This window comes from Stegostoma tigrinum, chromosome 25 (assembly GCF_030684315.1).
Source record: "Stegostoma tigrinum isolate sSteTig4 chromosome 25, sSteTig4.hap1, whole genome shotgun sequence".
NCBI lineage: Eukaryota > Metazoa > Chordata > Chondrichthyes > Orectolobiformes > Stegostomatidae > Stegostoma > Stegostoma tigrinum.
In genome coordinates this window covers 48,697,538-48,724,935 of record NC_081378.1, presented here as the reverse complement: position 1 = coordinate 48,724,935, position 27,398 = coordinate 48,697,538, and the positions used below count along the sequence as shown (strand labels likewise).

At 46.7% G+C, this 27,398-nt stretch overlaps 1 protein-coding gene across 7 annotated transcripts in view; it reads right to left on the bottom strand.

Annotated features, from left to right (window-relative positions):
- rassf8b (Ras association domain family member 8b) overlaps positions 1-27,398 on the bottom strand; it is a 99,198-nt gene that overhangs the window by 11,181 nt on the left and 60,619 nt on the right. For all 7 annotated transcript variants that reach the window (XM_048554612.2, XM_048554614.2, XM_048554615.2 and 4 more), the window contains 2 exons: positions 23,817-23,983; positions 2,330-3,216 (listed from right to left, as the gene is read on the bottom strand). In XM_048554612.2, the coding sequence (XP_048410569.1) occupies positions 2,330-3,216; positions 23,817-23,922 (993 nt within the window). In that variant the 5' untranslated portion in view covers positions 23,923-23,983. The remainder of the gene's footprint in view (positions 1-2,329; positions 3,217-23,816; positions 23,984-27,398) is intronic.

Genomic DNA, 27,398 nt, shown 5'->3' with positions numbered 1-27,398 from the left:
CTGAACAGTCTCTTGTTCAGATTTATAGAAAGAAAAGTCTTTAATTGTGTTTAGATTTTTAAAAAATCATCCAAATTCTTTAAAAGCGAGCAACATTTCAGTGTAAACAGCCTCTAGATTTTGTTTCCAAATTATCTGTTAATTTGAGTAAAATTTTATCACTTTTTCTTTACATTTCCATTTTAATGAAGCTGGTTAATTCAACTTCCTTCAGACAAAAAGGAAACTTTAAATTAATTACATTGAAACATTTGTCACATTAAAATAGGCAACTAAAGTTTTAATTTGAATCAAAAATAGATTGTAAAGATGAATCAAATTCTTTTAATTAAAAGCTGCTATGAACATAGCAGCCACTAAATGATGTGCCAGAGCTTCACGGTTCTGCTACAGATAGAATAACACAAAGGTCATGAGTTCAAATCCCACCATGATTTGCATTTATTGAGTTCAGAAGTGTTTAAGCTGATTGGGTCTAGGCCCGAACCGTCAGCCTTCCTGGTCCTCTGAATCTGCTTGGCCTGCTGTGTTCATCCAGCTCCACACCTTGTTATCTCAGATTCTCCAGCATCTGCAGTTCCTGCTATCTCTGATTAAAAGATTTGTTGTGTTGGGGGAGTCCAGAATACACTGGTAGGACAATAAACTAAGAGCTCGGCCCTTCCAAGCTAATTTCTTCTCTAAAGGCGTAGCATAAACTTGAAACTGTCTCCCCAAAGAAGCTATGAAGGGTGATTTCAATAAAAAAACTGATAAAACATAAACTGATCAATTTTATTTGCTAGCCAGGGTGAGAGAATGAAAATGGATAATTAGAATTAAGGTACAGATAAAGCTAATTGAATGGAGGAACAGGCTTAATGGACTCATCCTGCTCCAAAGTTTTGAGTCTGTAGGCAAGCACAAGAAAGAATAAGTGACCTTATCACTAGACTAGCAATCCAAATGCCAGACTAATGTTCTGAAGATATGAGTTCGAATTTCACCATGGCCAAAGAGGAAATATACAATCAATAAATATCTTGAATAAAGGACTAAACTAATAGAACTCAAAGAACAGCACAGCACATGAACAGGGCTTTCGGTCCACCATGTCTGTGCTACCATACTGACAATTCTAAACTAATCCCATCTGCCGACACATGGTCCATATCCTTCTATTGCCTGTCTGTTCATGGTCTAAATGTCTCTTAAATGTTGCTTTCGCATCTGCCTCTATGACTTCCCCGGGTACCCGTGTAAAAGACTTGCCTCGCACATCTCCTTTAAAGCTATGCCTCCTAGTCTTTGACATTTCCAGCCTGGGAAAAAGCCGCGGAATATCAACCCTCTCCATGTGTCTCAATTTTATACACTTGTATCAGGATGCCTCTCAGCCTCTGTCGCTCTAATGAAAACAATCCAAGTTTGTCCAAACTCTCTTTATAGCTAATATACTCCAATCCAGGTCACATCCTGGTAAACCTCTTTTGCATCCTCTACAAAGCCTTCTGATCCCTCCTATAGTGTGCTGACTGGAATGGCACACAATACTCCAAATGTGGCCTAACTAAAGTCTTATACAGTTACAACATGACTTGCCAACTTTTATACTCAATGCCCTGTCTGATGAAGGCAAGAATGCTGTACGCCTTCTCTACCACCTCTTCCACTTATATTGCCACTTTCAGGGAACTATAGACTGAGACCCCACAGTCCCTCTACATATCAATGCTCCTAAGGGTCTAGAGATTTAATGCTGACCATGTAACCACGGTCAACTGTTGTAAAAGGCCATCTTGTTCACTAATGTACTTTAAGGGATGGGAGTCTGTCATCCTTATCTGGTCTGGCCTACATGTGACTCCAGACCCACAACCACATTGTTGACTCTGAGCTGACCTCTGGGCAATAAATGTTGGCCTGACCAAGCGATATTCACATCCCCTGAACCAACGTTAAACAAAAAAATGAGAATGCTGCTAACAAGTTAACACGTTCTCAGAAAAACTGCGCAGACACATTGAGACTGGCTCTGAAAGTTATGTGAAGCGAACACTTGGACAATCGAGTGATGGGAGAGGAAAAGTCCTGAGGACTGGCAAAAAGAATTTCAGGACCCCGGACCGTCATCGGCTGCAGTACTGGTTTCAAATTTCGCATTCTCTCTCCCCCTTTCCAATTGGCGAGGGCTGAGCTCACAAATAGGAGTTAAAATATATTATATTTTTAATTAAGAGCGGAGAGAATTCTCTAAGTTCTCAAGTATCCTCCAAGTTCTTAAAATTCCAGAAGTGTTCACTAAATGTGACGGTGCTATTGTTGGGGGCATAAGATTGCAAACTGGTACCTGAAACTTTTTGTTGGCTTGGCCCAAAGTCCTTTCCACAGCTCTCAGGCTGTTCTTCAGCCTCGCACTCTGTTGGCACTTGAGCTCAATATCATTTCGGATTTTGATCAAGTTCCCTGTGACCTCATCCTCATTGATATGAGCCCCGCGCAGCTCCTGCTGCAGCTTCTCCGCCTCAATGCCGCTCTCCATCTCCTGGATTTTCCGTGTGTAGTCCTTCAGCTTGTCCTCACAGTCCCTGATCCTCTGCTTCACCTCTTTCAGCTGCTCCTTCAGCTGGCTTTCGTTTTCCTGTTCAATCTGCCACTCATTCTCCCAGAACTCCTCCTCTTCGATCTCAATTTCATTCTTTTTGATCCTTTGGCCCAGTCTCAGAATCTCCTCGTCAATCCTGGGGTTTGCCTTGCCCTCCCAGTACCTGATCTCCACCTGATTGGATTCCAGCTGGCTCTGAAGAGTGTGGAGCTTGTCCTTTTGGAAGAGAACCAGCTTCTTTAGCTCTTTGACTGGGGCTCTGAAGTTGAGAGTTTGGTGCTTGACTTCCGATTCCTTGACCTTTCCAAAAACGTCAACAAACCCTTTCGGGCCTGCTGTGAAAGTCAATGACTTCCTTTTTGGTTCTTTCCTTTTTAATGATCCATCATATTGTGGTCTCAGCTTAGCTAGTGGGGGAAGGCTTTGTCGGTACAGAGTCCTCTCAGGTCCTCGGCCGGAGCTGTCTGATGTGGGTCTCTCGCTCAACGAAGGGCCAGTTCGTCGTAATATCAGCTGCACATCACTGGCATACTGGCCCCATTTATTCAGGGCTGCGAGCGGATTCTCATGCGGCGCTAGGTGTCGTTCTGTCTCCCTCCATTTCTCAATGAGTGTGTAGCGGCCAGTTCTTCCTGGGAAGCACAAAGGAATCAGGAGTTAAGTATTAAAAGTAGAATAAAGTTGCTCGGGATCATTTTAAGTTTCCCAGCAATGATGTTGGCTCACATCTTTGCTAATACAGGCAAAAAGGGCAGCGCATCTTAAAATCAGAAAGACCATTAGCAGCTTTTCGATGCCTGCAATGTATCAGATGTGAGACAAATTGCAGTGCAGTCGCTCAGGGTTAGCACTGCTGCCTCGTGCCAGGGACCCAGGTTCGATTCCACTCTCAGACGACTGTCTGTGTGGAGTTTGCACATTCTCCCCATGTCTGCGTGGGTTTCCTTTGGGTGACCCAGTTTCCTCCCACATTCCAAAGATGTGCAGGTTAGGGTGGATTGGCTGCGCTATATTGCCCCATAGTGTCCAGAGAGGTGCAGGCTGGGTGGGTTAGCCATGGGAAATGTGATGTTACAGGGATGGGGGGGAGGGGGGGAGGTCTGGGTGGGATACTCTTCAAAGGGTTAGTGTGGACTTGATGGACTGAAATGGCCTACTTCCACACTGTAGGGATTCCACAATACAATTCACTGCCTTCCAAAGACCCTGAGACTTCAAGTCCCACACCAGAGATGTGAGCACAAGTGAAAAAAACACCAAAGCTCACTGTGCATTATCGCAGGAGATGAGCAGCTCAGGATTAGAGTAAAAAGCCGAAATGCAAAGCCAATTACCCCATGATGAGCAAGCCATGGGTGAATCGAGGGGAAGGCGCATAAGATCGGGCAAGTAAATGCGTGGCACAGAGGTTGGTGAGGGAGGAATGGACTGGGATTTGTGGCGCACTGTTACCAGGATGGGGGAAAGACAGAGCTGTGAACCATGCTAGGATCAACGTGCTGGTGAATGCTACATGTAAATTTGTAAGTGGGGCTTTAATTGGGGGGTGGGGGCAGAGTTCCCTTGAAGCTGGGCAGCTGCTCCAAGGTTTAGCTGCATGTTAATTAGTATCTAATTGGCTGTAAAGCAGTTTGGGATGTTTTGACAGGTGGCATCTAAATAAAGCGATCGCTTTCTAATCACTTTTTAACAAACAACAGATAACACAAATTCCACTGAGGCATAGAGGTTGAGGGGTGACCTGATGGAGTTTTATAAAATCTATACTTTATAAGATGAGAGATAATGGGAACTGGAGAATCCGAGATAACAGAGTGTGGGGCTGGATGAACACAGCAGCCAAGCAGCATCTCAGGAGCACAAAAGCTGACGTTTCGGGCCTAGACCCTTCATCAGAAAAGGACCTCCTTCTGATGAAGGGTCTAGGCCCGAAACGTCAGCATTCCTGCTCCTTGAACAGAGTGTTTCGCATGTGGAATGAACTTCTCGAGGAAATGGTAGGTGCAGGCACAGTTACAATGTTTAAAAGACATTTGAATGTGTACATGAGTAGGAAATGTTTGGGGGGATAATGGACCAAGTGCAGGCAGGTGGTGCAAATATCTGTTTTCATGCTGTATGACTCTATGACTCTATAAGATCTAGAAGCAAGCCATTTGGCCACTTGAGACTATTCCACTTTTCAATCTCATCATGGCTGAGCTGATTCCTGGTTTTATCTCCACCCTCCTGCCTGCCACAAACATCCGCCCAGCCCCCCACCATTAACCCATCACTCCCTTGTCAATCAAAATCCATCTAACTCTGCTTTGAGCTCATCCAATGACCAAGTGCCCACTGCTTTCTCCGGAAGAGGATTCCCAAAACTAACAGCCCTCAGAGAGAAGAAATTCCTCATTTCCATCTTGAATGGGAGAGAGCCCTTATTCTGGCCTTCTGATGTGTGGTCAGTGAAAGGATACACCATTCTCCGAATAATCCGAATTAGTGGCCATTGTAATCAGCACTTTGCACACTGAAGCAACATGAGTTTTAATTGAGTAAGATTAGATTCCCTACAGTGTGGAAGCAGGCCTTTCGGTCCAACAAGTCCACACCGCCCCTTGAAGCATCCCACCCAGATCCATCCCCCATAACCCATACATCCCTGGACACAATGGGCAATTTAGCAGGGCCAACCCACCTAACCTGCACGTCTTTGGACTGGGGGAGGAAACCCACACAGACATGGGGAGAATGTGCAAACTCCGCACAGACAGTAGCCTGAGGCTGGAATCGAACCCGGGTCCCTGGCACTGTGAGGCAGCAGTGCTAACCAGTGAGCCACCGTGCTGACCGGGTTGCTTGCCAGTGGATTGAAAGTAGCGGAGGACTCTTTGACGGAGCTGAAAATTAAGCAGCAGGTACAAGTAGCACGTTCACGACGGCTCTGCGAACGGACTCTCATTAAAAGAAACCGCAAGGATCGAAGACTTTCCCAGCACCGACAATCTTGTGAGATCGCCACATGAACAGAAGTGGCTGGAAAAGCTCAGCAGGTCCGGCAGCATCGGTGAAGGAAAAAACTGTTAACGTTTCGGGTCTGGTGACCCTTCCTCACAACTTCATTGTGAGATCACCACTTTTGTCAGTAGACGAAAGGAGGGAGCTTCATGTTTCTGAGAGACGGCTCTACTCAGGTCTCCCTCAGAAACTCGCAGCCACCTCTCCATTCTGCCATCTGAGATGCTGCTTGGCCTGCTGTGTTCATCCAGCTCCACACCCTGTTATCTCGGATTGTCCAGCATCTGCAGCTCCCATTATCTCTGTCCATTCTGCCAGCTTTTTTTGTAACTGGAGACTGTGTGAGAAGAAGGCCCTTTTCACACAGATCGCTGCTGTGTTTCAAAATGGAAAGGTCCAGAATCACAGCCACTTTGCTGCAGGAGTAAGGCACGTGTGAGGGTAGGGTCTGGACATAGAGTGCCCAGACAATAAGGTGCCAGCTGGCTAGTTTGCCAGGTAAGTTGTGAATTGTTAGGGAAGGTGGAATTAATCAGATCCACAGGAAGGCGGGCAGGGAGCGGATTCTGGAGCAACCCGAATGGGGGGTTGGGGGTGCCGGGAGGAGGTGTTGGGGGAGGTCACGCCAGGGAGATGGAAGGGGTCTGTAGCAGGGGGAAGTCTGTTGTAAAGAGGGGATCAGTTTATCAGTTACTCAGGAGCTACACCAGTTAACGGGAGCAGGTCATTCAGCCCCTCGAGCCTGTTCCACTACTCAATGAGATTGTGACCAATCTGCGGCCTAACTCCACAACTGAATTCTTTTTATTACTACATTCATTCATGGGATGAGGGCATTGTAGGCTGGTCCAGCATTTATTGTCTATCCCTAATTACCCAGAGGGCAGTTCAGAGTCAAACACATTGCAATGGGTCTGGAGTCACATGTAGACCAGACCGGGTAAGGATAGCAGTTTCCTTCCCTAAAGGACTTTAGTGAACCAGATGGGTTTTTCCCAACAGGGTCAGCGTTAGATTCTTAATTCCAGATTATTATTGAATTCAAATTCCACCATCTGCCATGGCAGGATTCGAACCCAGGCCCCCAGAACATTACCTGGTTCTGCGGATTAATAGTTTAGCAATAATACCAGTAGGATATTGGCTGCCCCGATAGACTACATCCTTAACAGTCTAAGTCCTCCTCAGTAGTTATTTACTTAATTTCTGACTTTTCGGATTTAAATGGATACTTCCAGAGGATTCCTGTGAAATCTTCAATTTCCTGTGTAGTTTCTTCTGAGTCTGCTACAATGGGGATTCCGCAGGGCACCTTCCTTCTACCTGACAATAAAGACTGTTGGAAAATCCAGGCCAGAGAGATTCCAGCAGCATAGCTATGTCACATTATCATCCGAAAAGGATAAAATGGATCAGAGCTTACAGTTGCCATGGCTGACTCAGCTGTACAAGGCAAGAGTAGCAAGTTTGCAGATGATACAAAATTAGGCGGTATCGTTGACAGTGAGGAAGGTTATCAAAAATTACAGAGAGATCTTGATCATATGGGGAAGTGGGCTGAGGATTGGCAAATACAATTCAATACAAATAAGTGTGAGATGTTGCACTTTGGAAAGTCAAACCAAGGTAGGATTTATACAATAAATGGTAAGGCCCTGAGGAGTGTTATCGAACAGAGGGAGCTAGGAGTACAAGTACATAGGTTGTTGAAAGCAGCATCACAGGTAGACAGGGTAGCGAAAAAGGCATTTAGCGTGCTGGCCTTCATCGGTCAGGCCATTGAGTATAGGAGTTGGGATGTTATGTTACAGTTGTGTAAGTCATTGGTGAGGCCGCACTTGGAGTATTGTGTACAGTTTTGGTCACCCTGTTATAGGAAAGACATTATTAAACTGGAAAGTGTGCAAAGAAGATTTATAAGGATGTTGCCAGGACTAGTAGTCATGAGTTATAGGGGAGAGGTTGGTCAGGATAGGGCTTTATTCCTTGGACATAAGAGAATGAGGGGTGAGCTTGTTGAAGTATATAAAATCATGAGGGGCATAGATTGGATGAATGCATATTGTCTTTTTCCCAGTGATGGAGAATTGAAGACTGTGGGGCATAGGTTTAAGGTGAGAGGGGAAAGATTTAAGAAGGACCTGAGGGGCAACTTCTTCACGCAGAGAGTGCTGCGTATACGGAATGGGCTGTCAGAGAAAGTGGTTAAAGCAGATACAATACCAATATTTAAGAAACATTTGGATAGATACATGGATGGGATGGGTTTAGAGGGATATGGACCAAATACCGGCAATTGGAACTGGCTGAGTGGGCACCATGGACCAGTTTAGGCTGAAGGGCCTGTTTCCATGCTGTGCTACTCTATGACTCTATGACTGTACATCACCATGCCAGAAACTGAAACTTTGGTGCACATGATTCACTTTCAAACATTGTGGACAATATAACGTTTTGGGTATGGTGAACTGTGAGGGGCTCAATGCAGAATGTCAGACTTTAGACTCGTTGGTGGAGTGGGTGGACAAGTGGCAGCTCAGAGAAATATGCAAAGATTTGCTGGGGATACCATGGAAAGACAATAAACAAGAAAGGTAAAATTATAAAGGAGGTGGGAGCAGGAGCAGAAGGAACTGGGCAACTACTGAAAGAGATGGAACAATTTCAGTGATTTGTTTTATTTATTATCACATGTGTCTTGTTAGAAATTGCATTTAAAAGTGTTGTATGGTCACCGCTCTCTAGTGCCAGCTTAAAATGCTGGAAAATAAAACCAAAATATAGAATATAAAGGCAGAAAAGTGAAGAAATAAAGAAGTGGCCAACTTTACAGTCCTCCTTCTAAGTGCTCCATCATGGGCCTAGTGACCAGGCACAAATCCCCTTCCCTGTGCCACTGCCAATGGGACTCTTCCGCGCCATCTCATCTCCACCAATATCCTCGCCCCTATCAGCTCTCACTGGGCCTCATCAATGCAGACACCACTAATGCTGCCTTGTACCACATGGCCCAAATTTACCTTCCCCCACCCTCTCCATGAAGCTGCGCTGGAAGAGCTCACCGCCGGGAAACCAAACTCACCTCCGAAGCCAAGATAATGAAATGTGAGGCTGGATGAACACAGCAGGCCAAGCAGCATCTCAGGAGCACAAAAGCTGACATTTTGGGCCTAGACCCTTCATCAGAGAGGGGGATGGGGAGAGGGTTCTGGAATAAATAGGGAGGGGGGGGAGGCGGACCGAAGATGGAGAGAAAAGAAGATAGGTGGAGAGAGTATAGGTGGAGAGGTAGGGAGGGGATAGGTCAGTCCAGGGAAGTTGGACAGGTCAAGGAGGTGGGATGAGGTTAGTAGGTAGATGGGGGTGCGGCTTGGGGTGGGAGGAAGGGGTGGGTGAGAGGAAGAACAGGTTAGGGAGGCAGAGACAGGTTGGACTGGTTTTGGGATGCAGTGGGTGGAGGGGAAGACTTCTCCCAGACTGGATTCTGTGTCCTTGCCACCCTCAGCGCTTCCTCCACGTGCTATTGGAGGAACACATGGAGGAATACCGACTGCTCCAGCGAGGGGATAATCTGCAGCAAGTTTCCTTAGGGTGCCTTGAGCCTTCGTTGAGTCCAGAGTCAATACTGAGGACTCCCTCCCAGATGTCATGCAGTTCTGGAATTGTTGTCCATGTGGCCCCTTTTGTCTTTGAGAGCCCACTGAAGGACACCTATCTTTTCCCGACTACCCTGCAATTTTTTGTTTCTTTTCAAATAATTCAATTCCATTTTGAAAGTCTCAGTTGAAAATCTGCCTCCGTTATATTTTTAGGCAATATGTTCCAGTCCCGAACCACATCAAAAACGTTCGTCCCCGCTCGTGTGGTCATTGCTTTTTTTGTTAAATCTCTGAAATGTCTACCCTCTGATTTTTAAATCCTTCCCCCAATAAGAATTGCTTCTTGCTATCTATTCTTTTCAGACTTCTCATGATTTTGAATTAAATTTGTTCCCATCCTTGTCATCTCCAAGGACAAGTTCCAACTTCTCCTCTCTGCCTTCATATTGAAAGCTGTCATCTCTGGAACAACTCTCCTCAATCTTCTGTGTACCCTCACATTGTTCCTAAAATATACTGGATGTAATACTCCACCTGAAGCCAAAAAATACATGTTTAAACTCATTTCCTTGCATTTGCATTTTACAAAACCTTGATTTACAAAGTTCAGGATCCCTATGCTTCATTAAAAGTCCTCTGAACATCCAGTCAGATGATGGTGGAGAAGGGCTTCTGAGTTCGGGGCTCGCCCACTCCGTCAGCTTTTCTTTTCATGTCTTTTCTTTGTTTTTTTCCTCCTTTTTTAAAAATATTTTCTATTTCTTGGCGCGGGGACCCGAGCTGGCCCAGCAGCGCCAACTTGTGGTGGCAGGGGCATTGCAGGTGAGTTTGAGTTCCTCACAGCTTCTGCCATGAGGCAGTCTTAAGGCTGTGGCTTCTCACCTGCAATGCCCCTGCCACCACAAGTTGGCGCTGCTGGGCCAGCTCGGGTCCCCGCGCCAAGAAATAGAAAATATTTTTAAAAAAGGAGGAAAAAAACAAAGAAAAGACATGAAAAGAAAAGCTGACGGAGTGGGCGAGCCCCGAACTCAGAAGCCCTTCTCCACCATCATCTGACTGGATGTTCAGAGGACTTTTAATGAAGCATAGGGATCTTGAACTTTGTAAATCAAGGTTTTGTAAAATACAAATGCAAGGAAATGAGTTTAAACATGTATTTTTTGGCTTCAGGTGGAGTATTACATCCAGTATATTTTAGGAACAATGTGAGGGTACACAGAAGATTGAGGAGAATTGTTCCAGAGATGACAGCTTTCAATATGAAGGCAGAGAGGAGAAGTTGGAACTTGTCCTTGGAGATGACAAGGATGGGAACAAATTTAATTCAAAATCATGAGAAGTCTGAAAAGAATAGATAGCAAGAAGCAATTCTTATTGGGGGAAGGATTTAAAAATCAGAGGGTAGACATTTCAGAGATTTAACAAAAAAAGCAATGACCACACGAGCGGGGACGAACGTTTTTGATGTGGTTCGGGACTGGAACATATTGCCTAAAAATATAACGGAGGCAGATTTTCAACTGAGACTTTCAAAATGGAATTGAATTATTTGAAAAGAAACAAAAAATTGCAGGGTAGTCGGGAAAAGATAGGTGTCCTTCAGTGGGCTCTCAAAGACAAAAGGGGCCACATGGACAACAATTCCAGAACTGCATGACATCTGGGAGGGAGTCCTCAGTATTGACTCTGGACTCAACGAAGGCTCAAGGCACCCTAAGGAAACTTGCTGCAGATTATCCCCTCGCTGGAGCAGTCGGTATTCCTCCATGTGTTCCTCCAATAGCACCTGGAGGAAGCGCTGAGGGTGGCAAGGACACAGAATCCAGTCTGGGAAAAGTCTATCACTGTCTAACAGCAGAGTCACTATTGACCAAAGTGACCCAGTCCAGAAGGGCATAGCTGGGGAACTGGGCCTACAGCAGCACTTGACCAACATTCCTGCCACAGATGTATATGTCCATGAGAGTACTGGCAGGAGGAAGCTGAACAGTGCAAACTCCAGTAGGAAATCCTCCCTCATGTTGTGTGACATTACTGTGCTAAACAGGATCTAGCTACTCAAGACTGGCATCCATGAGGTGCTGAGGGCCATCAACAGCAGCAGAATTGTACTCCAGCACAATCTTTAACCTCATGGCCCGGCATATCCCCCACTCAACCATTACCATCAAGCCAGGGGGTCAACCCTTGGTAAGATTCTTAGCAGCGTAGATGAGCAGAGAGATCTCGGTGTCCATGTACACAGATCATTGAAAGTTGCCACCCAGGTTGACAGGGCTGTTAAGAAGGCATACTGTGTTTTAGCTTTTATTAATAGAGGGATCGAGTTCCTGAACCAAAAGGTTATGGTGAAGCTGTACAAAACTCTGGTGCGGCCGCACTTGGAGTATTGCATACAGTTCTGGTCACCACATTATAGGAAGGATGTGGAAGCTTTGGAAAGGGTGCAGAGGAGATTTACTAGGATGTTGCCTGGTATGGAGGGAAGGTCTTACAAGGAAAGGCTGAGGGACTTGAGGCTGTTTTCATTGGAGAGAAGAAGGTTGAGAGGTGACTTAATTGAAACATATAAAATAATCAGAGGGTTAGATAGGGTGGATAGGGAGAGCCTTTTTCCTAGGATAGTGATGGCGAGCACGAGGGGGCATAGCTTTAAATTGAGGGGTGAAAGATATAGGACAGATGTAAGAGGTAGTTTCTTTACTCAGAGAGTAGTAAGGGAATGAAATGCTTTGCCTGCAACGGTACTGGATTCGCCAACTTTAGGTACATTTAAGTCTTCATTGGATAAGCATATGGATGTACATGGGATAGTGTAGGTTAGATGGGCTTGAGATCGGTATGACAGGTCGGCACAACATCGAGGGCCGAAGGGCCTGTACTGTGCTGTAATGTTCTATGTTTTATGTTCTATGTTCAATGGAGAGTGCAGGATGGCAGGCCAGGAGCTGCACCATGCATAGCTCAAGATGAGGTGTCAACCTGGTGAAGCCACCAAACAGGACTTCCACGTCAAACAGCGAAAGCAGCAAGTGAGAGACGGAGCTAAGCGATCCCACAACCAACGGATCAGAACTAAACTCTGCAGTCCCGCCACATCCAGTCGTGAATGATGGTAGATGATTAAACACCTCACTGGAGGTGGAGGCTCCACAAATATCCCTATCCTCAATGATGGAAGAGCCCAGCACATCAGTGCAAAAGACAAAGCTGAAACATTCGCAGCAATCTTCAGCCAGAAGTGCTGAGTGGATGATCCATCTCAGTCTCCTCCAGTGGTCACCACCATCACAGTTACCAGTCTTCAGCCAATTCGATTCACTCCACGTGACATCAAGAAACAGCTGGAGACAATGGATACTGCAAAGGTTATGGGCCCTGACAACATTCCAACAATAGTACCGAAGACTTGTGCTCCAGAGCTGGCTGCTTCCCAAGGCAAACTGCTTCAGTACAGTTACACTGGTATTTACCTGACAATGTGGAAAATTGCCCAAGTATGTCCCATTTCTGGTTGAGCAGCAGCGCGAGCGGGAGCTTGGAGCAGGAGCCTGTCCGGAAGCCGGTGAGTCACTGTTTTTGAATCTATAAAAGGCTTACCTCGTGAATAGGCGGAAGTACGCTGAGCAGGAGCCGACACGGGACTGGTGAGTGAGGTAATATATTTGTGTGGTTGCATTACCCGAAACAGTACCCGGGTAATGTCTCCCACCCATCCTCCTCTTCCTCTAACCAAAACAAAAAGGTTCTGTGTGCCTGATTGGTAAGGTAAGAAGTTTATTTTTTATTCTTTATTTTTTAAGTCTTGGGAATTTAGAATAATGGGAACGGAGGTCAGGGCAGTTGAATGTTCCTCCTGCAGAATGTGGGAGGTAAGGGTCACCACTAGTGTCCCTGCTGACTACATCTGCGGGAAGTGCACCCAACTCCAGCTCCTTGAAAACCGCGTTAGGGAACTGGAGCTGGAGCTGGATGAACTTTGGGTCATTCGGGAGGCAGAGGGGGTTATTGAGATGAGTTATAGGGAGGTAGTCACTCCTCAAGTACAGGAAAAAGGCAGGTGGGTTACGGTCAGGGGACGGAAAGGGAATCGGCAGGCAGTGCAGGGATCCCCTGTGGCCATTCCCCTCAACAATAAGTATACCGTTTTGGATACTGTTGGGGGGGAGCAACCAGAGGAAAGCAGTGGGGCACAGGTCTCTGGCACAGAGTCTGTCCCTGCTGCTCAGAAGGGAAGGGGGAAGAGGAGCAGAGCAGTAGTCATTGTGGACTCCATAGTTAGGGGGACAGAAAGGAGGTTCTGTGGGGACGAGAGAGACTCATGGTTGGTGTGTTGCCTCCCAGGTGCCAGGGTGCGTGATGTCTCTGATCGTGTTTTTGGGATCCTTAAGGGGGAGGGGGAGCAGCCCCAAGTCGTGGGTGAACTTGCAGCATGGATTAGTACCTGGGACTTCGATGTTGTGGCCATTTCGGAGACATGGATAGAGCAGGGACAGGAATGGTTGTTGCAGGTTCCGGGATTTAGATGTTTCAGTAAGAACAGAGAAGATGGTAAAAGGGGCGGAGGTGTGGCATTGTTGGTCAAGGACAGTATTGCAGTTGCAAAAAGGATGTTTGGGGACTCGTCAACTGAGGTAGTATGGGCTGAGGTTAGAAACAAGAAAGGAGAGATCACCCTGTTGGGAGTTTTCTAATAGGCCTCCGAATAGTTCCAGAGATGTAGAGGAAAGGATAGCAAAGATGATTCTCGATAGGAGTAAGACAGACAGGGTACTTGTCATGGGGGACTTCAACTTTCCAGATATTGACTGGGAACACTATAGTTCAAGTACTATAGATGGGTCAGTTTTTGTCCAGAGTGTGCTGAAGGGCTTCTTGACACAGTATGTAGATAGGCCAACAAAGGGCGTAGCCACATTAGATTTGGTACTGGGTAATGAGCCCGGCCAGGTGTTAGATTTGGAAGTAGGTGAGCACTTTGGTAATAGCGATCACAATTCTGTTATGTTTACTTTAGTGATGGAAAGGGATAGGTGTATACCACTGGGCAAGAGTTATTGCTGGGGGAAAGGCAATTATGATGAGATTAGGCAAGATTTAGGGAGCATAGGATGGGGAAGGAAACTGCAGGGGATGGGCACATTAGAAATGTGGAGCTTATTCAAGGAAAAGCTCCTGTGTGTCCTAGATAAGTATCTACCTGTCAGGCAGGGAGGAAGCTGTAGAGCGCGGGAGCTGTGGTTTACGAAGGAGGTGGAATCTCTGGTCAAGAGGAAGAAGAAGGCTTATGTTAGGATGAGATGTGAAGGCTCAGTTAGGGCACTTGAGGGCTACGAGGTAGCCAGGAAAGACCTAAAGAGAGGGCTCAGAAGAGCCAGGAGGAGACATGAGAAGTTGTTGGCAGATAGGATCAGGGTAAACCCTAAGGCTTTCTATAGGTATTTAAGGAATAAAAGAATGACAAGAGTAAGATTAGGGCCAATCAAGGATAGTAGTGGGAAGTTGTATGTGGAGTCAGAGGAGATAGGGGAAGCACTAAATGAATATTTTTCAACAGTATTCACTCTAGAAAACGACAATGTTGTCGAGGAGAATACTGAGATACAGGCTACTAGACTAGGTGGGATTGATGTTCACAAGGAAGAGGTATTAGAAATCCTACAGAGGGTGAAGATAGATAAGTCCCCTGGGCCGGATGGGATTTATCCTAGGATCCTCTGGGAAGCCAGGGAGGTGATTGCTGAGCCTTTGGCATTGATCTTTAACTCGTCATTGTCTACAGGAATAGTGCCAGATGACTGGACGATAGCAAATGTGGTTCCCCTGTTCAAGAAGGGGAGTAGAGACAACCCTGGTAATTATAGACCAGTGAGCCTTACCTCAGCTGTTGGTAAAGTGTTGGAAAAGGTTATAAGGGATAGGATTTAGAATCATCTAGAAAAGAATAAATTGATTAGGGATAGTCAGCACAGTTTTGTGAAGGGAAGGTCGTGCCTCACAAACCTTATTGAGTTCTTTGAGAAGGTGACCAAACAGGTAGATGAGAGTAAACCGGTTGCTATGGTGTATATGGATTTCAGCAAGGCGTTCGATAAGGTTCCCCACAATAGGCTATTTTACAAAATGCGGAGGAATGGAATTGTGGGAGATATAGCAGTTTGGATCGGAAATTGGCTTGCTGAAAGAAGACAGAGGGTGGTAGTTGATGGGAAATGTTCATCCTGGAGAGCAGTTACTAGTGGTGTACTGCAAGGGTCGGTGTTGGGTCCACTGCTGTTTGTCATTTTTATAAATGACCTGGATGAGGGCGTAGGAGGATGGGTTAGTAAATTTGCAGACGACTCTAAGGTTGGTGGAGTTGTGGATAGTGACGAAGGATGCTGCAGGTTGCAGAGAGACATAGACAAGCTGCAGAGCTGGGCTGAGAGGTGGCAGATGGAGTTTAATGCAGACAAGTGTGAGGTGATGCACTTTGGTAGGAGTAACCGGAAGGCAAAGTACTGTGCTAATGGTAAGATTCTTTGCAGTGTAGATGAGCAGAGAGATCTCGGTGTCCATGTACACAGATCATTGAAAGTTGCCACCCAGGTTGACAGGGCTGTTAAGAAGGCATACAGTGTTTTAGCTTTTATTAATAGAGGGATCGAGTTCCGGAACCAAGAGGTTATGCTGCAGCTGTACAAAACTCTGGTGCGGCCGCACTTGGAGTATTGTGTACAGTTCTGGTCACCGCATTATAAGAAGGATGTGGAAGCTTTGGACAGGTTGCAGAGGAGATTTACTAGGATGTTGCCTGGTATGGAGGGAAGGTCTTACGAGGAAAGGCTGAGGGACTTGAGGCTGTTTTCGTTGGAGAGAAGAAGGTTGAGAGGTGACTTAATAGAGACATATAAAATAATCAGAGGGTTAGATAGGGTGGATAGGGAGAGCCTTTTGCCTGGGATGGTGACGGCGAGCACGAGGGGGCATAGCTTTAAATTGAGGGGTGAAATATATAGGACAGATGTCAGAGGTAGTTTCTTTACTCAGAGAGTAGTAAGGGAATGGAACGCTTTGCCTGCAACGGTTGTAGATTCGCCAACTTTAGGTACATTTAAGTCATCATCGGATGAACATATGGACATACGTGGAATAGTGTAGGTTAGATGGGCTTGAGATCGGTATGACAGGTCGGCACAACATCGAGGGCCGAAGGGCCTGTACTGTGCTGTTATGTTCTATGTACATAAGAAGTGGGACAAATCCAACCCAGTCAGTTACCGCCCCATCAGTCTCCTCCCGATCATCAGGAAAGTGATGGAAGGTGTCAGTAACAGTGCTATCAAGCAGCACCCGCTCAGCAATAACCTGCTTAGTGACGCCCAGTTTGGGTTCTGCCAGGGCCACTCAGCTCCTGACCTCACTACAGCGTTGGTTCAAATATGGACAAAAGAGGTGAATTCCAGAGGTGAGGTGAGAGTGACAGCCCTTGAAATCAAGGTTGCAATCGAGAGAATGGGCATCAAGGAGCCCGAGCAAAACCGAAATCAATGGGTATCGGGGGCAAACTCTCCGGTGGTTGGAGTCATACCTGGCACATAGGAAGAACCCCTGTTGTAGTTCAGTCATCCCAGCTTGATAGCATCTCTGCAGGATTTCCTCAGGATACTGTCCTAGGCCCAACCATCTTCAGCTGCTTCATCAGTGACGTTTCCTCCATCATGAGATCAGAAGGAGGATGATCAAAGTGTGGAGCTATTTGCAACTTCAGACAATGAAGCAGCCAATGTCCACATGCAGCAAGGCTTGGACAATGTCCAGACTTAGGCTAATAAATGGCAAATAATATTTATCCTTCTTAAGTGCCAGGTAATGATTATCTTCCAATGAGATTGAATCTAACCATCGCCCTTGACATTCAATGATAGCACCATCACCGTATCCCTGACTATCAACATCCAGAGGGTGAGCTCGGAGCAGAAAATGAACTGAATTAGTCACATAACTGATCAGGTTAGAGGCTAGGGAGCCTGCAGTGTGTAACTCACCTTCAGGAGTGTGATGGAATACTCTCCATTTGTCTAAACCCAACAAAACTCTACACCATTCAGGAAAAGACTGCATGGATGATTGGCGCCACATCCACCATCTTCAGCATTCACTTCCTCCACCCCGACCCTCATTAGCAGCAGTGTGTACCACCTACACAATGCCCTGCAGTCACTCTTCAAGCCTCCTTTTACAGCACTTTCTAATTCCATGCCCACTTCCACCTAGAAGGACAAGGCAAACAGATACATAGAATACCACCACCTGCGAGATCCCCTCCAAGCTATGCACCATCTTGACTTGGAAATATATTTTGTGTTCCTGCAGTGCCGCTGGGTCAAAATCCTGGAATTCCCTCCTAATGGCATTCAGGTTGTACCCAGACTACAGGCAGTGCAGCAGTTCAAGAAGGCAGCCCACCACCAGTTTCTCAAGGAAAACTAGGGATGGCCAATAAATGCTGGCCCAGACTGTGGCACCCAAATCCTGTGAAAACATTTTGAAAACATAGCGTGCTGCATGTAAATTTACTGCTGTGTTCTCTACGGTATAACATTTGTAGTCACTCTGTATATTCAAGACAGAAATAGATTTTTAGATACCAATCACATTAATGGATATGAGGATAGTGTGGCTATATGGCATTAAGGTAGATGATCAGCCCTGATCTAGAATGGTGGAGAAGGCTTGAGGGGCTGAATGGCCCACTACTGATCATACATTCCTACATTTCAAAATCATTTCATTTGGTTAGAATGTAGTTTGGGACGTCCTGAATTTGTGAAACACTATATAAACAAGCCTTTATTTCTGTTACAATATATCAGAGCACTGCCACTTGGACAACCAAACAGCATTTTAAAGATTATCCTGGAAGTGTTACTGGAATTTCTTAACAGCTTAAATTTGATAAACAATGTTCACAATGCTTGTGGAAACTGTAAATCAGTGACCTTGATTATTATTTCATATTGCTCCATTCATGTCCTCAATTTTATCTCTGAACTCTCATTTAAACTGAACTCGAGATTAAATTCTGAAGGAGGGTCTATAGTGATGTTCCTAGAACACTGTTACAGTGCAGGAGGAGGTCATTGGGACCATTATGTGTGCTCTAGCTCTCCGGATGAGCAACTCACCTACAGCCACCTTCCCCCATCATCTTTGAGAGAAGACAACCCGTTAATTCAGGCCCTGTCACTACAGTAACACCCGACTCCAAACTGTACACTCACCTCTAACCAAACTCATATCCTTTACTGACCATCATCTCAACCTGAACACTCACTCTCAATCCAATTCCTCAGCCCAAACCAATCCTCATGCTGAACTTAAATCTCACGCACAATTATCCCCACCTTAAACTGTCTGAATCCCACACTGACAGGGTAGTGAAGAAGGCGTTTGTAATGCTCTACTGGTCAGTGCATTGAGTATAGGAGTTGGGAGGTGTTCCTGAGGCTGTACAGGAGACTGGTTTGGCCACTTTTGGAATACTGCGTTCAATTCTGGTCTCCAGTCGTTAAACTTGAAAGAATTCAGAAAAAACTGACGAAGATTTTGCCAGGGTTGGAGGGTTTGAGCTAATGGGAGAGGGTGAATAGGCTGGGGCTATTTTCTCTGGAGTGTTGGAGGCTGAGAGGTGACCATATAGAGGTTTATAAAATCATGAAGGGCATGGATAGGACGCATCGCCAAGGACTTTTCCCCAGGGTAGGGGAGCCTAAAACCAGAGGGCATAGGTTTAAAGGTGAGAGGGGGAAGGAACATAAGGGCAACCTTTCCACACAGACGGTGGTGCGTGTATGGAATGAGCTGCCAGAGGAAGTGGTGGAGGCTGGTACAATTACAGCATTTAAAAGGCATCTGAATGGGTACGTGAATAGCAAGGGTTTAATGGGATTAAAAGGTTAATGGCGAATGGACTTACATTAGTTTAGAATATCTGGTCAGCATGTATGAGTTGGACTGAAGGGTCTGTTTCTGTGCTGTACATATCTATGACTTCAAACAGACCCTCATCCCTAAAATAGCCACTCATCTCAGAGTTATCCCTGTACCCAAACTAACCATAGTGCCATCTCACACCAGAATACTCCCACATCCCAAATCTAACCCATTTATTGAACTCCTACCTCTCAGTACAAACTGACACTGATGTCCCATTACACCATATTGGACCCATTACCCCAAATCTGCACCCTCGTCCTAATCTGGCTGCTTACTAACAAACTGCATTATAACCCTGGGTTTCCAATCAAACTGCTCCCCCCAGCCCCTACAATTGATGCCTCTATCAAAATTGACAGCTTATACAAACTGACCATTCACCAGCAAACCACGCCCACCCCGCTCAACTGGTTCCTCACCCCAAGCTGACTTTTCAATTCTATTCTGATACCTCATGCTGACTTCACGTGCGTCTACAGAAGTTTTGCATCATCCACAACCAACCCACGACACAGAGTGAGATCAGGGACTTTCCCCTCAGCCCCTGCAATCCTCTGCATATGCCATCCCGTCCCCATGTACCGGCAAACACTCCGATCATCAGTTAAACCAGACTGCAGTGAGCAGCATGTCCATTGAAGACTAACAGATTAAGAGTCACGTTGGTGAGAGGGGAGAGCGAGGGGCCAGTGGTCAAACTGACTGGCAACATTCCTCCTCTGCAGATCACACCCCACCCACTTCACTGCTGAGCTCCCAAGCCCTTGGTGTCATTCTCTTCACCATCTTACCTCATCCGTCTGACCCGTCCTCCTCATAGACTCCCAGCTTTTTACCTTCAGAAGAATCTGCTGTGTTGGCTGTGCTCTCCTCCACCCCTCCAATCATTGGTCAGTGAAGACAACCACTGATGGATGGCCCATGGGATACTGGGATCCAAGACCTTAATGGTCCTAAGGACACCAAAACCTCTGGATTATGCGTGCAGGCTGGGAAGCACTGTCTTTATGTGCCGATACCATCGCACTGCACCCCACCCCCCACCCCAGAATGGGAGTCTGGACTCCCAGGTGGGGCATGAGCTGAACATTTGAGCTCGGAAGGGTACAAAAGCTGCCATGAAATTCTGATCAAGTTAGAACAGCTGTACTTTAGTTTGGACAAGCCCCCGCGAATGGAGTTTAGGGACGGGCATGGTGAGGTTGTAGCAATTTATTTCCGAGCCTCAAAATGGGCTCAGACTGAGAAGCAATCTGGGAAGCACGGTTATATTCCGGAAGTCCAGTGGTGAAGGATAGAAATAGATCCAATCATAGAATCCTCAAACTGTGGAAACAGACCATTTGGCCCAACAAAACCACACCAACTCTCTGGAGAGCATCCCACCCAAACTCAATCACCTACCCTATTCCTGTAAACCGCTCTCCCATCTCCCATGGCTAATCCACCTAAGTTTATACACCCCTGGGCACTATGGACAATTTAACATGGCTAGCCCACCTAACCTGCACATCTTTGGACTGTGAGCGGAAACCGGAGCACCCAGAGGAAACCCACGCAAAATCCACACAGACTGTTGTGTGAGGCTGGAATTGAACGTGGCTCCCTGTAAAGCAGCAATGCTAACCGCTGAGCCACCATGCCGTCCCAATCTTCACACATGTTTGAAGATTTTATTTGCAGACATCCACTCTACAAACAGATCTCCAAACTCAAAATAAAACAGTTCCAGACTGTGTCCATTCAAAGGGGCTCAAACGAGTTGCCAGTTAATGTTCACCGTATGCACAAAATGTAACACATTTGGTATAAACATAACAACTAAGAAGATTTCCAGGGGAGCAGGATTGAGGAGGGGGTATTGGTCTTGGGGCGTCTAAATGTTGGAAGGGTTTCAGGGTCAGGGGGAATAGAGAGGGGCATAGAGCCGAGAGTCAGAGATGAGTGCAGCGTGGAAACAGACCCCACTGTCCAACTCATCATGCCGACCAGATGTCCTAAATTAATCTAGTCCCGCTTGCCCACCATTTGGCCCATATCCTTCCCATTCACATACCAACCCAAATACCTTTTAAATGTTGTAACTGTACCAGCCCCCACCATTTCCTCTGGCAGTTTGTTCCATACGCACAACACCCTCTGCATGAAAACTTGAGTCCCTTTTAAATCTTTCCCCTCTCACCTTAATCTTATGCCCTTTAGTTTGGAATAAAAACATAAGTTGTTAGAAAAGCTCAGCAGGTCTGGCAGCATCAGTGAAGAATAAAAACAGACTTAATGTTTTGGGTGAACTTTTCCAGCAACTTCTGTTTTTGCTCCTGATTTACAGCATCCACACTTCTTTCCGTTCCTTTTTGTTTGGACTTCCCTTTGCTATAGAAAAGACCTCAACTATCCATGCCCCTCATGATTTTGTAAACCTCTATAAGGTCATTTCTCAGCCTCTGACACTCCAGGGAAACTAGCCCCAGCCCTATTCAGTGTCTCCCTCTATAGCTCAAACCCTCCAACCCCAGCAACATCTTTGTAAGTCTTTTTTGAACTCTTCAAGTATCACAACATCTTTCCAACAGCAGGGAGACCAGAACTGAATGCAATATTCCAAAACTGGACATAGACGGAGACAGGGTTTCGGAGGAGAAAGGATGTGGTCTGGCTGGTAGGAAATATAAGGATGTGGTCACGCAGACTGATGGTCAGGCAACCCAGCCTCTCAGCTGCTTTGCTGCCCGTCAGGCCACAATTTCTAACCGACATCCTGCCTCATGGTGTCAGCCATGGCTCAATGCAGTTCTCTGCCTTTTGACCCAGGAGGCTGCAAGCCTAGACACGGGGGCAGCACAGTGGCTCAGGGGTTAACACTGCAGCTTCACGGCGCCAGGGACCCGGGTTTGATTCCAACCTCGGGCGACTGTCTGTGTGCAGTTTGCACATTCTCCCTGTGGCTGCGTGGGTTTCCTCCCACGCTTCAAAGATGTGCAGGCTAGGTAGATTGGCCGTGCTAAATTGCCCCGTAGTGTGCAGGGATGCCTAGATTAGGTGGGTTATAGCAGGGTGTGTCTGGGCGGATGCTTTGAGGTGTGGTGGCGATTTGTTGGGCGAAAGGGCCTGTTTCTGCACTCTAGGGATTCTATCATACCTCAGAGACAGGAGTCAAAATGCCAGGGTTAAACAGTGCAGGACTGAGGGAATGCTGCAATCCTCCAGCTAATAAGGGCCTGCCTGACTCTGAGCTACCCATAAAGATTGGAAGAGGAGCAAACATACTTCACTGTAAAGCACATTATGACACTTGGAGAAGGTGCAAGACTGTGTGTCAACTCAAGCCTTTCCTTCTACTCCTGTGCCCCCATTTCCCACCATGCTCCGCAACATGTGTGAAACCTTCAGTGGATCTTGTCTGGCTTCATTCACACCTGTGACCCGCACCTTCACTGACCACAGGGAGGCGCACTTGAGCAATAGGGTCAGTGGATGGAAACTCAGGCTGGGAAAGGAATCAGCTGCAGGGCAGAGGGAGATGGAGAATGGGAGGACAAGAGGGTGAAGGGAGAGGGAGAATGTGAGGGGGAGGAAGGGAGAGGGAGGATGTGAGGGGGAGGAAGGGAGAGGGAGGATGTGAGGGGGGTGAAGGGAGAGGGAGAATGTGAGGGGGAGGTGAAGGGAGAGGGAGGATGTGAGGGGGAGGAAGGGAGAGGGAGGATGTGAGGGGGGTGAAGGGAGAGGGAGAATGTGAGGGGGAGGTGAAGGGAGAGGGAGAATGTGAGGGGGAGGAAGGGAGAGGGAGGATGTGAGGGGGGTGAAGGGAGAGGGAGAATGTGAGGGAGGTGAAGGGAGAGGGAGAATATGAGGCAGAGGAAGGGAGAGGGAGAATATGAGGAGGGGAGGGGAAATGGAGAATGAACATTTGATGGTGACACCCGGTGAACTGAAGAAAACCACTCCATCACAGGGCGATAAATTATAAAACAAGCAAACAGAAGAAAAATAAGCTGAACTTCAGCAGGGGGAAGGTCATGGTTTATTGGGATTGTCACTGCCTTAATAATCCAAAACTGACAATGCTATGGGGACATGGGTTCAAATCCCATCACAGCAGACTGTGAACGTTGAATTCAGTAAAATGTGGAATGATTAAAAAGATGGCCCAATAGTACCATGTTGATTATTGTTTTAAAAAATAAACTCCATCCAGTTCAGTAATTTAGGAAGGGAATCTGTCTCCCTTATCTGGTCTAGTCTGCCCTACATGTGACTCCAGGCCCACTGTAATGCGATTGACTCTGCAATGCTAGTCACTCAGATAAAACTTGGGACGCGTAATAAATGCTAACCCAGCCAGCAAGACCCACATCCAAAGTACAAAGGGAAATAAACCACAATGACTGGTGACGAGGGCAGGCTTATTAATCATCAAGCCCGTAACAGGCACAAGAAATGTCGTTACAACATCATACATGATCAATCATTCTATGATGGTGCTTAATGGAGATCAGCCCTGCATTGCTCAGCTTCTCCGCTCTGCCTATTCCTAATCCCAGTCGGGTCATACAGATTAGCTGGAAAACAACGGCCAGGTTCCAATTCCATGTTGGAGAAGACATCTCCCACCCATACATGCATGACTCACCAATCAATTAACAGCCTCTTACCTATGGCTTGAGCCAGGGCAATGACCACCTCCTGGCAGGTTGTGACCTCTGTCACTCCACACACAATACGCTGGACTCCATCCACCCATACTTTCAGCTCCATCATATACCATCAGCTCATCCTCGCTGCCCAGGGACCATGGAGTTGGCAGGCTGGCACTCACCTACTGGAAAACATAATCAAACAGTCATTAAATACCTCTTCATTTACAAACAGAACTCGGACTACAGGAGTATGGGAGGTGCCGTCTGTGAAGGATAAACGGTACTCAAGCAGGTACAATACAAATGTAAAAAATACAATTAAAAAAATGTAAAAACGTCTAGTTTCTGTAAAGCTTCTATCATCACCGCTCCATGAAGAAAATGAAAACGTGACCTCACCATCTTGCAACATCCTTCTCCTGTCCAATGTCGTCAAAACCAGTCATCTCTCAAATTTGTTCCCATGTGTCCCAGATCGTCATGTTTGAGAGTCTCCAACCAGGGTCTAAGCCCTGCCACATCACTGGGTCTGTGCTTATCAACATCTCAAACTCACATCCTCTGTTGACTGTGGTACGCTCTCCCTTCTGGTCCTTATCAATCAGGTCGGTAGCCCATGACACAGCGACGACACTATCCTCCTCCCAGGCCCTCTTCAGCTGGGTGAGACTGCTCTCGTCTGCTTCCATTTTTGTCCACCTCACCGCAGACACAGTATCATTTCCGACGGCTCATCTTTCTGTTCCTGCTCCGTTACCTCTGCTGCAGATCTATCCCTAACTCCGTGCTATTTCTCACCTATCGACTGTCTCTTGGCAGCATCAACCAAACACACATCGTTAGTTTCTGCACAAACCCTGACAACACACCGCTCCATCATGCCACCACCTCTCCCGGCCCCACCACTGTTACCAAATAGTTGGACTGCTATCCGACATCCCGTACTAGATGCGCAGAAATATCCTTCCATAAAGTCTCGGGAAGTGCAAATCCATCGCTTTTGGTCCTCGCTCAGAAGTCCATTCCCTAGCTATGTGTAACAACAGCCTGAGAAAAAATAAATCTGTCTGCATATTAGTGTCACATTTGACCTGGGGATGAGCTTCTGGCACAACATCGCTACCCTACGTAGAGCCAAGAACTCCTACCTCACCTCTGTATCAACCCTTAGCTCATGTGCAGCTCAAACTCATTTATACGTCAAGTTACTTGAAGGCTAGGTTTATTTTTAATTAATTCTTCAGATATGGGTGTCGCTGGCTAGGCTCAGCATTTATTGCCTGTCCCTAGTTGCCCCTTGAGACTGTGAAGGTGAGCTGCCTCTTGAGCTGCTGCAGTCCATGCCAACACACTGACGCTAGTCTCCCACATTCTTCTGTCTGTAAACTGAAGGCAGTGAAAACTCTGCTGCTCCTGCCTTAATTCACAACAGGCCTGCTTCCTGTCAAAGGAGCAGGAAAGTTGATGTTTCGAGTCAGGACCCCTCTTCAGAACCCTTCTGCTGAAGAAGGGTCCCGACCCAAAACGTCAACTTTGCTGCTCCCCTGATGCTGCCTGGCCTGCTGTGTTCCTCCAGCTTCACACTGTGTTTATCTCTGCCTCCAGCATCAGCAGTTCCTACTATCTCTGCTCCCTGTCAAGCGATTTCTTGATTTTAAAACCCTCATCCTTGTTTTCAAATTGCTTCACAGCCTCACCTTCTCATTTCCGCAACCTCCTCCATTTCCAAAACCCTCCGAGATATCCAGGCTCTTCCAAATATTATCCAGCCCCAACTTTAATCGCTCCACCATTGGCCGTCACGCCTTCAGTTACCTAGCTCTGGAACTCCCTCCCCACACTGCTCCCCTCTTTAAAACCTACTCAAGTCAAGTGTTCAGCCATCTGACCCCATATCTCCTACTTTGTTTCCTAAGTGCTATAGGAGGTTTGATTACATTTAAGATGTCACCTAAATATAAGTTGTTGTTGCTTATGATTGTTTCACTTCACACCATTGGTGGATTGACAATTGTAACCTCCTGCCCTTTAAGAAAGGCTTTCTTTGAATACTGCCAATGGGATTTTTAATGGACACCTGAGAGGGCAGAAACAGGACTCCCCTTTGATGTCTCTATGAAATAGCACACCCCTGACAGGGCAGCACTCCCACAGGAGGGCCAGCCTGGATTCCATGCTCACGTGTCCAGAGTGTGCCTTGAACACATAAACTCCAGCCTAGGTTTGGGCGTGGGGGGAGTGATAAACATTGAGCCAGGCTAACCCTCATTCTTTGGTTCGGTAATACCCAGCACAGTGAGCAATAGAACCCCTCGAGTGTACCATCAGGCTGTTCAGTCACTGATTCACCTCACCCCTGGAACCCTGCACTTCCCATGCCTAATCCACCTATCCCTGCACACTACGGGGGCAATTTCCCACCGCCAATCCACCCTAACCCACACATCTTTGGACTACAGGAGGAAACCAGAGCACCCGGGGAGCCCCACGCAGACACGGGGAGAACGTGCGAACTCCACACAGACAGTTAGCTGAGGGTAGAATCAAACTGCATCCATGGCACTATGAGGTAGCAGTGCTAACCACTGAGCCACCGTGCCACCTACTCGAGGGGAAACGTAAACATTGCCCTGACTGAAAGAGCAGGAATACAGATAGGCAGCAGGGGAACCATGGGGCACCGGTCGTGTTTCTGTTTGAATTGTTGTGAATAGCTTTCTTCCTATGCAGGAACAAATACAGAAGTTGCTGGCAAAGCTCAGCAGATCTGACAGCATCAGTGAAGAAAGAAAAATTGGAGTTAACGTTTTGGGTTTGGTGACCCTTCCTCAGAACTTTTGTTTTATTACGCTTTCTTCGTACTTCGGCCTCGGCTCAGCCTTTCTGCAGCTCTTGGGAAAAAACATTCCTGGCCTAATAGGGACCTTCTCCTCTGCGGTCTTCAAATTCATATTGCCAACCAATGCAGATAGCTGACTGTAAATCCACGTCCCAGTAGCCTGCTGGGGACCAACTGCTGTGGTGTTAATTAATTCTTAGAGCAGGATTTTGAAAATGGGGACTAGCAACCAATGGGAATGGGGTCACAAGTGAGTAACTCTCCTCCTGACTCCTCAAAGCCTGTCCACCATCTACAAGGCACAAGTCAGGAGTGTGAGGGAATACTGCCCACTTGCCTGGACGAGTGCAGCCCCAATAACACTCAAGAAGCTTGACACAGTCCAGGACAAAGCAGCTGCTTGACTGGCACCACACCCACAAGCATCCACTCCCTCCACTATCAATGCTCAGTAGCAGCAGTGTGTGCTATTTACAAGATGCACTGCAGAAATTCACCAAGATCCTCAGACAGCACCTTCCAAACCCACGGCCACTTCCATCTAGAAGGACAAGGACAGCAGATACATGGCAACATCACCACATTCAAGTTCCCCTCCAAGTCACTCACCATCCTGACTTGGAAATATATTGTCGTTCCTTCACTGTCACTGGGTCAAAATCCTGGAATTGCCCCCCAACAAATAGCATTGTGAGTCAACCTACAGCACATGGACTGCATCGGTTAAGGGGGCAGCTCACCACCACCTTCTCAAGGGG